The sequence below is a fragment of the Drosophila takahashii genome, chromosome 2R, assembly GCF_030179915.1.
Source record: "Drosophila takahashii strain IR98-3 E-12201 chromosome 2R, DtakHiC1v2, whole genome shotgun sequence".
NCBI lineage: Eukaryota > Metazoa > Arthropoda > Insecta > Diptera > Drosophilidae > Drosophila > Drosophila takahashii.
The window spans coordinates 22699104-22715164 of record NC_091679.1 but is presented as its reverse complement, the minus strand read 5'-3'; the positions used below and the strand labels follow the sequence as shown (position 1 = coordinate 22715164).

General features: G+C 39.5%; 2 protein-coding genes across 5 annotated transcripts in view; one reads left to right on the top strand and one right to left on the bottom strand.

The window, feature by feature from the left end:
• The window catches only part of Galphao (G protein alpha o subunit), a 32928-nt gene that overhangs the window by 3896 nt on the left and 12971 nt on the right, over window positions 1-16061 (bottom strand). For all 4 annotated transcript variants that reach the window (XM_017150570.3, XM_017150568.3, XM_017150569.3 and 1 more), the window contains 3 exons: window positions 749-877; window positions 553-682; window positions 47-200 (listed from right to left, as the gene is read on the bottom strand). In XM_017150570.3, coding sequence (XP_017006059.1) covers window positions 47-200; window positions 553-682; window positions 749-877 — 413 coding nt within the window. The remainder of the gene's footprint in view (window positions 1-46; window positions 201-552; window positions 683-748; window positions 878-16061) is intronic.
• On the top strand, window positions 3305-15201 carry Cyp49a1 (Cytochrome P450 49a1). The gene is made up of 14 exons (XM_017150566.3): window positions 3305-3741; window positions 6157-6376; window positions 6942-7105; window positions 7172-7337; window positions 12288-12368; window positions 12458-12574; window positions 12658-12734; window positions 13223-13418; window positions 13482-13656; window positions 13719-13888; window positions 13958-14036; window positions 14105-14213; window positions 14545-14666; window positions 14747-15201. Exons 2-14 carry the CDS (start codon window positions 6177-6179, stop codon window positions 14858-14860), a joined length of 1770 nt encoding a protein of 589 aa, XP_017006055.2. The 5' UTR covers window positions 3305-3741; window positions 6157-6176; the 3' UTR covers window positions 14861-15201.

Here is a 16061-nt window from a genome sequence, read left to right as displayed (position 1 = left end):
TAGCATTATAAACCAGTCCGGATGAGGAAGTGCACAGATCACTCACCTGTGTACTCGGGGAAGCAAATTGTCAGGGGACTCTTGCGAATCTTCTCCTCGAACAGATCCTTCTTGTTCAGGAACAGGATGATCGAGGTGTCCGTGAACCATTTGTTGTTACAGATCGAGTCAAATAGTTTCAGCGACTCTTGCATGCGGTTCTTTAAGAGGAAATAGAGTAATTTAAGTTTTAGAAATATATACAAAAGCTAGCATAAAATATATGTGTAAAAGCGTTAATCCTCGTGCACAAATATTTTTTTTGGATTTTTTGTTAAATATGGTTAAATTAAAAATGGTTATTAAAACAAATATATAAAGCATAATTTCGAAATATGGTTATTGTAAGTCTATTTATTAAGCATTCATTAATGATTAGTTCTAATAGCATTTTAAAATAAATTAAAATGTACTAATATAAGTAAGCAAATGGTAATATAAGCTTGATATTACGATTATCAGGACAAACTAGTCAAAATGTTTTTATTAACAGTTGGTTTAACCCAATCCTACCGTGGTTTCATCCTCATGCAAGACCTGATCGTACTCAGACATGGCCACGCAGAAAATGATCGCAGTAACATCCTCGAAGCAGTGTATCCATTTCTTGCGCTCCGAACGCTGGCCGCCCACGTCAAACAATCTATGGGTTTTGGCGATGACATGAGTAAAAGAAGGTACCTCGGATATCATATATGTGGTTACTCACTTAAAGTTGAGGTTTTTGAAGGAGAAGTGGACCTCAACGATGCCAGTGGTCTTGACGCGAGTTCGCAAGATATCCTGTTCAGTTGGCTGGTAGTCCTTGGCGCCTAACCGATCCAAATCGTCCAGGAAACTGCAAGGAAATAGGACAAGAACACAGTGTTACAGTCCAGAAGCCAAAGAATTCCATATCCATATCCCATCACACATCGCTTGACCAGACAAATGTTTGCCCACCCCACCCCCCATTCCGGAAAACCCAACCATTCTCAATTTTCCGCCCGTATCTGCCAAGTCTTGAGCAAACAATTAAGGCGCAGACCAAAGCGCTGAGCAAACAATTAAAAACAAAAAACCTGCGCGCGTGTCGAGACCAAAGGGAAAATGGGAAATGGGGAAAAGCTTCCACATACCCACACACACACTCACATTTCTTGGCTATGCAAACGATTTCTCCCTGCAGGAACTAGCCATACAAAACGATTCCCATTTCCGTGACTTGTTCTGGTTCTAATTTCCGTGCATACAACCCATATTTGTAATTAGTTTTATTTGCCGGTTATGTAACCGTCACCCAACCAAAGCATCTGTCAGATACAGATACAGCTGGAGATGCACAGATACAGATACAGAGACTGCGTGGTCGGGAGTAAGAGCGTCAACAAGTAGGTCATCGCAGAGGGGCCCGGTGGCCAGTTATATGTGTTTTTGGGCCGTAATTAACGTCAGGCACGCAATGCCTTCAAAAACAAAGGGCTGAGAGGCTGGGAGGCGGCTAATTTCATTTGTTGCCCAGGTTCGGACAGGTCGTAAATAGTTTTTGAGGCTGGCCGAGGAATCTGCGCGCTTGTTATCGCATCAATCTCCGGTTGACTTGCTCTTGGTCTTGCCGAAATCGGATGCATTGGTCAACTGGTTTTCGCCCAAATTACACGCACAATTGCCCAACAAGTTGGCCAAAGTTGGCATTACCCCAAGAGAGGGCCTGGACCCATCTGGCGACTCCCCTTCTGCAGGTTGGCCAAAAGGAAATTGGCCCAGTCATGCTCGCCTGGCATAACCGCAACCGCCACCGTCACCTTTCATGCGGAAAAGTTTGGCGGCTGGGGCAAACTGCATAATCAAAGCTAATGCCCAATATTCGTTACAATTTCTTAGACAAACGTTAATTGACTGCCTGCCAACGGATCCGATTGGGCAACCGCTTGGTTAGCACTTGGCCCAGGCGGAGATCTTATTTAACATGTCCATCATAAAAGTTTTCTTTTCTGTTTACCGATCCGAAAACCGCAGACACACATGCAGCTGTAATTTGTAAGCCCGGAAAATGTGTTGCAATGTGTGGCAAGTGGCTAAGTTGTGGTTTCTTGAAAGTAGATCATAAACGTTATCAACAGAGTGCGAGGGAAAGTGAGCTAAAGATAGAAAAATTAACTTTGCTTTAATTAAATACCAGAATTGGAGAAAGCCTTTTAATAGGTAACTACTACTGGGGCTTAGAACATTCCTTACACACAAAAAAACTTCAGGATCAAATCGATATGCGCATGTCAAACGTATGGTATTTATGTGCATATCGTTTTTACCATGCAATACTCATTTCTCTCTCTCGGAGATTTTCTGACTTCGAAAAAGACGGCAATAAGCAATATGGCGACTTAGATCAAGTGAGTGGGAGAGTGAATAACCAATTCTCTCAATTCGAAATTGAGTCGGATAGCGCTTAAACTTACATGAGTGGAAGGGACCCACATTAGAAATTCGAACTTGCCTACTTAAAACATGTTTCTTACATTTCGAGCATATCAAGTCAACATTGGTTTTGGGTGAAAACGTTTTTTTTGAAAACGTGCATTATCTTTTTAATTCAAGCAGTATTTAACATTATCAAAGAATAAAACCGATTGTATGGACCCGAATATGAATTATAGATTATTTCTATTAAATAAATTACCTTCCATACCTGAACTAAATGCAATATCTTATTAACCCATTGGCCACCTTAAGCGAGATGAGAAAAGCCATCATGCGAAATTTATCTGCCGGCTTCCTCTGCCTATTGTTTTACCAGCTTTTATGGCCTTTTCAATTAAGCGATTTGCGTGCAATTTAGCCAAGCAAATGGGTCGTTAGTTTCGGCAGCGTTTTATAATAATTTATTTATTTTACATAACCCTCAAACGCAAACGCAAGCTCAAACCCCATCCGAACCTCGTCAGGCCCCTCATTAATGTCAATCAAGGGAGTAAACCGTTATATATTAGCACAAACTTTTGCTTTTTGATTAGGATTATTAGGCACTTTCAGTTTCATTTGGAAAATTGCGTTATTTATAATAACAGAAGCCGACTAGTTTCTGGGCTAGAAAGAGTAATAAAGTCAGCTGCAGCAGCAGGGGCAGCAATTAGCACAAATATCTTAAGTGACAAAACCAACAAAAGCGCGCCAAAAGTCGACAAAAAGCAAAAAAAAACATCGAGAGCTTGCCGATCAGCAGTTGGAGGTAGCCCATAGCCCATAGCCTATAGCGTATAAGTAGACTAAGAAGCCCGGCGATCGCGTTTAGTGCGTCGCGGTTGGTCTACGAGGCAACAACTCAAGACTCGGGAGCTCCATCCATAGCTCTCGGTTTCGGTTTCGGTTTCGGTTTTGGTTTCTGTTTCAAGTCTGGGATTCCAGTGTACCACATATAAACTTCGCGTTGCGTGACAAAAGACCTGGCAAATCTCCCCGACTTTTCGAGTGCTTGTGAACGAGTGGGAAATTGGCCAAAGAAACAATAGAAATCCACACAACAAAAGGCATCCAAAGCTGTTTTTAATTGTGCACAAACGGGGCTTGAAAGTGTTTTTCTTTAAAACCGAGACACACCGCAAATAAATTAAAACTAAAACTAAATCGGCAACAAGTTGATTGAAACCCAATCTCGAAACCCAACCAACTGGCGTGGCAGGCCGGGAAAAACTATTTGGCGAATAAATAAAAGCAAACGTTCAAGTGAGTTTTCCCGAGAGGTGTTTTCCCAGTGCAATTTGGGCGTGTCACGTAAACTAGTTGCACTTTGAAAAGCATTCAGTCAAGCTGGCTGTCAAAGAAATCAACGTTTAGCGTGAAAGGCCAATTTAATTATATCGGGAAAAATATTGAGAGGAAAACGGGGAAAAAGTATTTAATTGGAGTCTTTGAAAGGCGTCACAAAAATATTGAACGGATAAAAAAATCTGTAAAAGCGAGATAATAATTTTAAATGTGGGAAATAAATAAAAATATGCAAGAAAGATTAATAATTTCCCAAGAAAAGTCAATTATTCGCATGAAATACAAATTAAAGTGTTGGAAGTGCGTTTTCCGAGAGGCATTTTCCCAGAAAAATTAAGCAAGCTGGCTAAACTAGTTGCTCTTCGGGACTTGAGCAACTGGCAGCGTGAAAGCAAATTTAAATATGGTTTTTGGCCACACCTCGAAGGGCTAGTCAAAAACCAATAGGCCAGTGATTTGCAAAGCAGTCAAGTCGCAGTGTGTGACATAATCGGCCGGGATTTTTCGACCACCTTTGCTCATTTAGCAGCTGAATGCTAATAGAATTCCTTTCAATTTCGCAATTATTCGAGTGTAAGGAAAATGCGGCCCGGAGAGCAGATGGCCTCCCCCTGCCCACACCACCTCTATTTCGGAACAATGGCCATAAAAGTCAACGACAAGTGGCTGCTTGACATTTCTCCTACATTACTCGCAGGCGCTAGGATTATCACTCAAGTTCATTATAACCGCCTGGGTGATAAAACCGCGCTGGCATTCCCAGATAGTTGTTGTCCCTGTTGTTGCTACCGCTCGAGAGCTCAAGGTCGCCGCTTGTGCGACAAGGGCAAGGATAAGCCGCTCCGCTGCCATTGTGCCACACGAGTGTACACAAGAAATAAAGGAAAAAATAAAAAGAGAAAGAAAAAGAGAATGAGAAAAACGGGTGGCAGCTCGGCTAACTTTCTGGATTTGGGTGAGCAGATTTCTGTTCCATCAAATTTTCGGCATTTAAATTATATTGCCTTCGGGGAGCAGGCGCACAAGAAGTCAGGCAGCAAAAGTGCCACTGCCACCATTGTTCGATGGCTTACGCGGCGTATGAGCAATCTTGCCTGGCTGCCAGTTTTTCTGCCTGCGGGGTAGGAATGCTCTTTATATTAAATGCGTGTGTATGCCTTTTGGGTGGAGAACACTGTTTGTATACAGCCGGAAAAATGGGGGAAAATTAAAGCCAAACCATAGTCAACTAAAAAGGCTACCACCATCGAGCTTTGACTTTTTGAGCATTTGGAAGTTGTGAAATATGTTTTTATGGCTGACAAGTCTTTTGAACTACTGACCCGTTTAGGAAGTACCCTTTCGAGCAAGGCCTTAACATGAATTTGATAAAAATAAAATGGTATTGGCTTTGCCTAATATCAACTTTACTGGCTTGTTTTTATTGTGTGTAGAAAGACCAGAAGCCTTCAAAGCCATTGAGTTATGAAGTCTAAGTCTAGTTAATTAACAAAATTAAATACACTTGATTTCGTTAGAATTATGAAAGCTAACATACTTTAAGTTTGCATTTAACACAAATGGCAAGCAACTTAAGAAGTTTTTTGAGCACAGAGAATAGCTGTTTACCCATATTGAAAAGTTTTCAAACCTTTAACAAATAATGTTGAACTTCTATTGCCTCCCTTCCAATTCTTTGCTCATGCGAGGCTTCGGCTTCACTCAACTTACAACCAACAAGACTTTGGCCAGGGTTGATTTGGCCCTCAGCTGCTTCAGCGCTACTTCAATAACTCTTCAATTTGTGTGTTTCTTTGTTTGAATTCACATTTCACGAGTGCTTGTAGTTGTGCTCAATTTAACGCTAGCTAACTCCGACTTGATTATTGGCAGCGACCATAAAATGGGACGCACCGAGTCTAAGTCTGCCGACAAATGGGAGTCCCCCTGCCAACCGACCCCCCATTTAACATGAGTGCTCCCCCGAGATCCGAGTTGCGAGCTCCGAGGACAAGGGACAATCGTCGATTGTTTGCTTGGTTTTGTTTTGCAACTAACTCGAACTAAGTGCTGTCATTGCTGAAAGTTAAAATGAATATGGCTATAAGCTATAAGCTATAAGCGAGTGGGGCCATAATATTTGCACTCCAACCAAACACCTTTCAGCTCCCCAGTCTGCGAGTTCTGTGGGTTAACTCGATGAGAATAATAGACGCGAGTTGCCTTTATTTTACATTGATTGATTTTCCCGGGCAGTCTACTTGGAAATGCATCAAAAGTTTCGCCGCCGGGAAGAAACACTTCGAGAATCAGCATAAATACGCAATTTAGTTTGCCGGCGGCAGCAGATTGCCCAGAGTTGCTCAACTTTTTACATAATACTTTTCCCAACAGAACAGAACAGGACGTCCAAGATGTCGGGCTTACGCAAAACATCCATTGCGCTGATGAGGCGCTCCACCTCCAGCACCACCATATTGCCGCATTCCGGGGGCGGTGGGCCGGTGTCGCCACCCAGCAGCGGAGTGGGCGTGGCGACGGAAATTGAAAAATCAATTGCAATGCAGCGACTGCGAGCGGGAGAGTCGGCAAATCTGAAGAAATTAAATGTCAGGTTCGTGATTTTCTCACACCAATTCCTTGACTCTCTACACAGAAAAAAAAACGGATTTTGTCATTACTCGTTTCTTTACCTTAACGTCTTAACTGTTGGACTACATGGATTTGGATTATTTACTATATTTGTAATTGATTTCCACTAAGATCATATTGAATTAAGGTCCACTTTCTCGTCCGCCTGTTAAATTTATGAAAAGCTTTAAAGCCTACTTTAAATTTAGGCAAGAGACATGAAATGGGCCTATTAAATAATTGGATAGCTTGCTAAACATCTTTTGATATATTTTAAAAGTAACTTATTAATTTGAAAGTATTAAATATTTGATTTAATATTTATAGCAGCTGTTTTCGCATTTTTAAGAACTTTTAAAATCAGTTAATATGGTGATAACTTGACTACATTTTGAATTAAAATAAGTGAGTTTTTTTAGTTTAATACAATAATAATAAAAATGTTAAAACATTTGAGTTCAGAAAGAAAGAATAGTCAAAAGAAAGTTCAAATAAAAACCTACATTTGAAGACTTATTTCACTGTATACAATTTGCACTAATTGACAGCCAACAATCCCTGACAGCAGCAACAACTAAGGCTACGACAACCGCATTACCAGCAGAGAGCACCACTTCCTCCTCCTCGGCTGCAGTGCGTCCCTACTCGGAAGTGCCGGGTCCATATCCCTTACCGCTGATTGGCAACTCCTGGCGCTTTGCCCCACTAATTGGTGAGTCCTCAGCAGGCTTCCGGGGAATTCCGCCAAGGAAAACTAACGAACGCTTCTCACTGGTAGGAACGTATAAGATCAGCGACTTGGACAAGGTTATGAATGAACTGCACGTAAACTATGGGAAGATGGCCAAGGTGGGTGGGCTGATTGGTCATCCAGACCTGCTATTCGTCTTCGATGGCGATGAGATTCGAAACATATTCAAGAAGGAGGAGACAATGCCGCACCGGTGAGTGATTAATCAGCCATTGCTTCTATGATGCATTGCGTATACGACGCGTGTGACATGTCAGTTCAGTATGATTGTTTATAAGGCGTGGGAAAGAGGCTGAGATTGGGTTATATAATTCCAGTTACATACTGTACATTATATTATTGATTTTGCATTAAACTATGAGTTGGTTCTCTCGCTTCTCGAAACTTTTGTTATATAGTTTAAATAACCTTTACATGACCCGGGGTTTTTTAACCATCTAAAAGGTTTAAACAAGTCCATTAAATATGTTGTTAACCCAAGATTATGGTTATGTCCTGCATGGCTGCACTTGGTCTGAATTACCAGTAATCCCCCTTACACATGCTAAAGCCCACGCACATATGCATAGCATATATGTAGGTACATTACATACATACATATATCCACAGCAAAGTCAGTCATGCATGGGCGATTCCAACCGGCCCAATGTTTTTCCTCCTCCTTTTGCCTCCCCAATGCAAATGCAATTCCTGTTTATTTATGCGCATATTGAATGAATGCAGCCCGTAATTAAATTATTAACTAACGAAGGCAGAAAATGGCGATTGCGCCTGGGAATGCGGATTAAACGGGTATGTGTGAAAATATTGTGACAGATTGGAATCGGAAGGACAGATACGGAAAATAGTGCCGTGATGAGTTTTACACCATGCGACACATTTGCTTGGTATTGCCCTTTTCCCTGTATCAGAACTACCTTAAAAAATCAAATTATAAACGCCTGTATTCAAGGCTATCAGGGATTTTGTACAAATATGAGGTGAAATAAAAATTTTATAATATTCACTCTACCGATAAATATGGTTCTGTAACCAAAAATATGTATTACCATAAAAAATACAATGCTTAGGAGGCATAATAGGTACTGCCACTTAAAATTCAATAATTTGGAATATTAATTCGCCACCCGAAAATATGTCATCAAGATTACAGTTTTTGCGCGTGATAAAAAGAAACCATTAAATTGAAATTAGTTGAGACTTTCACTTCTCATTCGACCGGCTATCCGATCCGTAGGCCTAGCAACGCGAGATCCAACCGAAATAAAACCAAACCAAACAATCCAAACTATTCACACAGACCGACAAGCGATTTTTTTTTTTGCATCATAGAAATAAATAAAACTGACCGAAATGATGAAGGAAAAAACAAACAAAACGAAAGTCACACAGATCGCTGGCGTGTCCATAACTTTTATAAGCTTTCTTTTCTCCGCCTTTCCCTATCATTCGGACATATCTGCGATCATAGCCGTGGCCATGAACCAAATTTAACAAGTTACGTTTATGTTTTCAATAGTTTGTGTAGTTTATGGACAACAACACGGATCGATGGCGAATCGCAGACGCTGCAAAAAAGCCAAACACTCCATTGTTGGGATTTGGCTAGCACATTTGGCAAGTCATCATTAAAACGACTGAAAAGAATCGCTAATAGATTGGACATGAGACAACATTAACGTAATGTTGGCTCGTTTGCTCGTTGGCCGGCAGACAGATTGATGAATGAACCATCTGCCGGCGCAGAAGTGTGAAGCCTAACTACTGCTCACTAACTCACGAATTTACTAACTGACTGACTGACTGACTGACAGACCGACTGACCGGCTGATTGATGAAGATATGTACCAGAGGCGTCGGCTTTGTTGACTTTTTTACGAGGTCCATAAAATTCCGAGAGAAACGCCGTTTCGTGTGTGGGAATATCTAACTCGGAAAAAAGTATTTGAGGGCTTTATGCCAAGAGTTCGGATCGTGACAATCTTGGGGTCAATTTTAGGTTACAAGCTTGTAAACAGAGAGCTTCTTGGGATTCCCGGTAAAGTGTTTAACATGCAAAAGACGTCACTTCAGATCTGGCTTCAAATATTCAGTCAAACAAGCTTGTTTATCTTTAGCGTTTAAATACACAGAGAAAGGCTATTTTCTTTTCAACAAATGCTATAAACATACGATTTTAGAAAACTTAAGAGCTATAAAGCATATGTGAAATAAAGAATTGTTTTAAAATTATAATCAACCTATTTTAATATTCTTATTTTGGGACATGAATAATACATTTACAATTTTCTTAAATTTGAAATTGAACTCGAGTGAAAGATTGGAAAGTAGAAACCGGAATGTAACTGCCATGACTTCATTCTTGTTTGCCTATTCTTAAACTATTACGTTCCTCACAACTGTCTGCTAGTACCAAAATTTGCATAATGCGACGGGGGGAATATACTTATTTCATAGAGACTTCAGGGTTGGGCTTTCTTGACGTTTTAAAACACAGCAATTTTACATATTTACACTTAAATCTCGCATTTAATTGAGCATTTTGTTGCCTAGGGCAACCCAATGTCAGTAGGAATTGAAAAACAACAGTCAAGCCGAGTCAAATGCTTCGAATTGTTGGCTAAGTTGTGGGACAGGGTGGTGCATAAAACAAAAGCCAATAAATACGCTTCTTTTATTTGTTCTGTGACATGCGAGTAGACAAATATAATGCAAATACGAGTTTGGTATATATGTACACTTGTACCAAGGGGTCTAGGAACAAGGAGAAGCAGCGAAATCGCTTCATTTTGTGTGGGCTTTGGTATGAATTTGTGTTTGATGTTGTCGTCGCCGGTCTGTCTGCACGCAAGGGCAAGCGACCTCAAAGAGGGCGGCTGGGTGGCTCATACACTGACTGAAGTTCTTATACAGGGAAAAAAGAGGAAAATTGGGGATTATATCGGGATATTTTTGTACCAAAATAAATGGGATATTTAGCTGGACCTACAGCTGTGAAAAAAATAATAGCACCACTAACCCAAAAAAAATGTTAACTAGTCACCCTACTCACATTTTTTAACATTTTTAACTTTTCAAAACGGGTTTTAAATAGTAAGACTAAACATAATTTGAATATGAAAAAAAATGTTAGCTTTATAAAAGGTTTCTGGACTTATTTAAGAAAATCTATGCAAACCTGGAAAAACGTACGAAAAAAAAAATAGCACCACTTCTCCAAAAAATAGAATAAAAGGTAGAAAAATGACAAATGGGTAACTTAATCTTTAGTTGGCGGTAGCTAACAAGTAAATCTAAGTTTAAAGTGTAAATATCTTTTGCGATTTTTGGATATAATGACTTACTATCGATTAAACAAGTCAGGACCCTACCTATAAAGGAATTGGGGCCCAAAAGTCATGATATATTTTCAAATTTTGTTCGGAAATGATTTAAGACGTTTTAGATTAACTGTATAAACTGTCTTTAAAAAAAAAACTCGAAGATTTTTGGTTGTGTTATGGTCAAGCGAGTACACAAGTCACTGTATATTGCTGACTGAGTACTTTCGAACTCTTTCTTTGCTATCCTGACCGTGATCCTGGCCGGATTTTATTGGTCAAAGATTCATTTAAGAAGTATTTTGTATTCAGTTTAAGCTACGAATTACTACCGTATTACTAATTACATCATAGGATGATTCATGAACGATGTATTCATCCGTATTGATCTTACTCCAAGAAGGAAAAACAAGCCTATGTTAATACTAGGTCCATGCTCAATAAATGGATGTTTTGGTACCATGTTTTTGGTCATTTTAGGTGTTTAGAAGACACATGACTTATAAAAAGGATTTCTTCTTACCCAATTTAACTTTGCCTTCACACATTCTCATAAGTTTGCGGGCATTCATTTGTAAGTTTTTTTGACGAGCCCTATGCCCTTGTAAATGTGTTTCGCATTTCGGATAGGATTTTTTTTTTAAGTGCATGTTTTATAAATTTGTTTATTGAAACATTATCCAACTATTAAAATATTCTCTATTATTTTAAGCACGTGTTTTAGTTTAGTATCGGCCCTGATAAGATTCTTTGTGCTTTGTGATATAACATTTTTGAAGGAAAACTGGGCCAGGACTCGGTTTTTCTGTGTTATCCTTCAAAGTTTATGCCATTCTTAATGAATATGATCCAAAACCTAACCAATCCAACCGGTTTTCATGACCGTTTTCCATCCAATATGTTTCTTTTTTGAATATTTTTCTTTTCCGACTTGGAAAATTTTCCAGATGTCCTTGTATTGCCAAATGGTAATCAATTTGATGTCTGGATATCAGGAGAAGTTAGTTTTAGTCAAATCTCATAAAATATATCCTTTATACACAAGAATATTAGCGCATCGTAACGTTTTATTTAAAGAAAACGGAAGTGGTGCTATTATTTTTTTCGGCCTTTTTTTGACTTTTTTTCTTAAAATCTGAAAAAATTATATGTAGACAATATTTTCGATATCCGTATCAATTTTTTCAAATAGGTGGAATACTAATCAAGATAATAAAAAACACTTCTTATATAAAAATCCCCGTTTTCCACATATTTCTTTAATATTAAGAACCTGTGACGAAGTGGTGCTATTATTTTTTTCGCAACTGTACATCAAAAAAGAGATGATTTGCTATGTTTTTGAGTTAATAAAGCTTAAAATTTGATTTCTAATTAAATAACAATTCAATATTTTTTAATGCAGTTTTTAGAATGCAAACTAAACAATTAATTTTCCATACCGTTATAAATAACATTAAATAAGATTATTTTGCTTATTACTCTCTCTCGGAGATTCTCTAACTTTAAAAAAGAGAGGAAGAAACAACATGACGACTTAAATTACGTGAGTGGGAACGAAAATAATCAATCCTGTCAATTCGACCTAGAGCAAGAATATTAAATTGAGATGCCGCATATCAAGTTAAAATTTATACCATATAATATCAAATTAATCATCGTTTCATATCTCCTTTTTTAAGAGTAAAAGGAACTGATTGTTTTTAATTCTAAACAAAAAATGCTACAATACTTTAAATTACTAATAATTTTTCTCTGTGTACTTGCAATGTTTTTTCTTCTTTTTTTTGCAACAACCCACTCTTTATTTGCTGTGAACCCAGACCGTCGATGCCCTCACTGCGCCACTACAAGGGCGACCTGCGACGCGATTTCTTTGGCGATGTGGCCGGCCTAATTGGCGTGTAAGTAATGTGCTTACATAACGGATATTATGGCGGGCAACCGGAGTGCACATCCACCCCATTTTTTGTACTTTCCGTTCGTTCTCCAGGCACGGACCCAAGTGGGAGGCCTTCAGGCAGGAGGTGCAGCACATCCTGCTGCAGCCGCAGACGGCCAAGAAGTACATTCCGCCGCTAAATGACATTGCCAGCGAGTTTATGGGCCGGTAAGTCGGAGTCTAAGCATCCAGGCAACCAAGCAGCCAAGCCGTTATGCAATCTTCATACATACACTCTATACCATCTGCAGTATTGAGCTGATGCGCGACGAAAAGGACGAGCTGCCAGCCAATTTCCTGCACGAGCTCTACAAATGGGCCTTGGAATGTAAGTTGTTGCCAATTTCATTTTACTTATGCGATTATGACACTTTGCTGGCAATATTTATTGAAATATGGCAATGGCAGTTAGCTTATAAGGACTTTGGAAATCACGGGTCTGCCCAAGAACTCACTTTTGACAGTTATAATCTAATTAGAGTAATTCACTGAAGTTTTAGTTTTTTTTTAAGGAAAACTTTAGCTTGGCATATAGAAATGCAAATATTTTGTGGTGTGCGTTCCCTTGGGCAAAACAAAAACGCATTAAAATTTTTCGTAATTAAATCTAAACTTTGTTGTCCGAATTGTCTCTTTGCTTCATGTACAAACTGTAGCAGAATCTACATTTTAACCAATCACAAAACTTTTAATTGGCCACATGGAACAAGTTTTTCTAGGTTTTCGCAGTACGGCAATTATGGTTTTATAGTTATCATATTTTATCATGTACATACCCCGTAAATATTTGAATATATTTATTTAAACCTATTCCAGCTGTGGGCCGTGTTTCCCTGGACACCAGATTGGGCTGTTTATCGCCGGAAGGCAGCGAGGAAGCCCAGCAGATTATCGAGGCTATCAACACATTTTTCTGGGCTGTTCCGGAATTGGAGCTGCGAATGCCCTTGTGGCGCATATATCCCACCAAGGCATACAGAAGCTTCGTGAAGGCTTTGGATCAGTTCACAGCGTGAGTCCATTAAATGCACAAATATTTGGTCAATAATCACTTGATGAAATCATATTTCCCCAGAATTTGCATGAAGAACATTGGCAAGACGATGGACAAGGCCGATGCCGATGAGGCTAGAGGATTGCCCAAATCGGAGGCGGATATATCCATTGTGGAGAGGATAGTGCGAAAGACAGGCAATCGCAAGCTGGCTGCTATTTTGGCGCTGGATTTGTTTTTAGTGGGAGTAGATACGGTAGGTTGAAATACAAGTTTTAATAATATTTTATTAAAAGGGGGGAATTTATAATTTTTTAGACCTCCGTGGCAGCCTCATCCACAATATATCAGCTGGCCAAAAACCCAGACAAACAGCAGCGTCTCTTCGACGAGCTGCAGAAGGTGTTTCCCAAGCGCGAGGCGGAGATCAACCAGAATGTCCTGGAGCAGATGCCCTACCTGCGAGCCTGCGTGAAGGAAACTCTACGGTAAAAGGCACTCTCTTTGATTGCGTTAAAGTCTCCTTCTTAATGGATAACCCTTTTTGCGCCGTATAGAATGCGACCCGTGGTGATTGCCAATGGCCGAAGTCTGCAGTCGGATGCTGTCATTAATGGCTACCACGTGCCCAAAGGTGTAAGTTTCTGAAAAGAGAGTGACCTTTTGTGGCGCCACTTCACCACTTTATTTTCCTTTGCCTTCAGACGCACGTTATCTTTCCCCATCTGGTTGTTTCAAACGATCCCGCATATTTCCCAGAACCCAAGCGTTTTCTGCCGGAGCGCTGGCTGAAGCAGTCGGCGGCAGATGCAGGTGAGTTGGTCACAAAAAACAGGATTTTAAGACATGCAGACAATTTTCGGTTGGGGTCTATATTATTCGTGTAAATGAAAAGATTACGAACTAAGTGCCTGGCAGTTTCTAGGAATTATTATTGTATTCAAATTAAAATTTCATTTATAAAAGAAACTAAGTTTTTGCAAGTAGTTTTTGGTAAATATTAAACTAACTTTCATTCTAACTTTGAATTTAAGAGTCAAACAGAACAAAGTTTTTAATCGAGTCTTAACAAGGTAAATTTAATAAACCTGTGATTTTAAAATGTAATTTCGAGTGTTCTAACCAAAGTGCCCTTACTTTTCAGCTGGATGCCCCCATGCCAGCCAGAAAATTCACCCGTTTGTGAGTCTGCCCTTTGGCTTCGGGCGTCGCATGTGCGTGGGTCGTCGTTTCGCCGAAATCGAGTTGCACACGCTGCTGGCCAAGGTGAGTTTCTTTTTACCATACTTTTATGTGCACCTGCTGCTGGGAACCCTTTAATTTGCCATGTTTAATTCTCGAAACAGATCTTCCGCAAATACAAGGTCTCGTACAATTCCGGAGAGTTTGTGTACCGTGTGAACTCGACGTACATCCCACAGTCGCCTCTAAATTTCAAGCTAACGCTGAGGGACGAGTGAGTCGTCTCCAGCGAAGGGAACTGGAGGCCCTGGGAGCTCTGCACCGGGCTCAGCTCAGCTCAGCCTCAAAGCTGCAGTGACACACGGCGGATGTGTGATATTTATAGTCAAAGCCCAGCTGCTGCTGGTGCTGCTGCGATGTTTCTTTTTAATTAAGCAAATGTACATAGCACACACACGTTCCCGACCATTTCGATACACCCCATTGCCACGAGCGTAGTTCTGTGGGTGCGTGTAACTAAATAAACGCTGTGTAGTTATGTTGATACATGTGTATATAGAGACCATTATACTCCCCCATATTTAGTTTTAGTCTTTTTTCTCGAAGAATAATTGTACCTAATAAAGCGTCGAAAAGTATGCAATAAAATGTCTGTTTCTGTTTGCTTTTCTCGTCTGGCATTATCATTAATCAAAAGGAGGCGAGTGGGCTCAGCTTAGGACAAACTGTGATGGCTAAGGTCAAGCAAACGCCAATCTATGCGCATGATTAATTGCTTTTTATTAAGTGTGTCATTAGTTCTATTGGTTGAATGGTTTGGTACGGTTAATCCCAAAAGTGATTTTATTTTGGGCTTGACTTTTAAGAGCCAGTTACTCTAAAATAATACATATCTGCTCAAATAATACTATTTTTAGAATACTGTAACGAAAACCAGAAATATTCAATTACAAGTCAAATTAAATGGGCGAAAATCACGTATTCCGTAGTCATAATGATGTAGCTTAAAATACATTTGATGAAGAGGCCAATCGTGATATGCCAAAGTTAATTTTAGCCAGGAAAGCTAAAGCGTATTGAGTTTCAAATGGATAAAAATATTTATTAAAACTTGACTTCAGGGAATTTGAACTGATTTGTAGGTATTATTAATTTATCAAATAAATTCGATTTTGGGCTACGAAATATTGTCGGATATTCTTCTACTTCAATATTATATTATATTATTTTGGTTGGATAAACTTTCTAGATCTCACTAACTATTTTTCGTAATTAACATAGAACCTCTTTACTTTGAATTTGATTTTGCAGCTGTGTTATGTTTCATTCTGCACGCTTGTTTACCGCTCTAAAATAAACTAAACTATTTAAAATAATATTCACCCGTTTGCTTTGCCCGCCCACGTGTTTGCGAACTGATTAAAAATACAGCATTTAAAATAATTCGCCCCACCATCTGCCCGTATCACTTCGCACCCC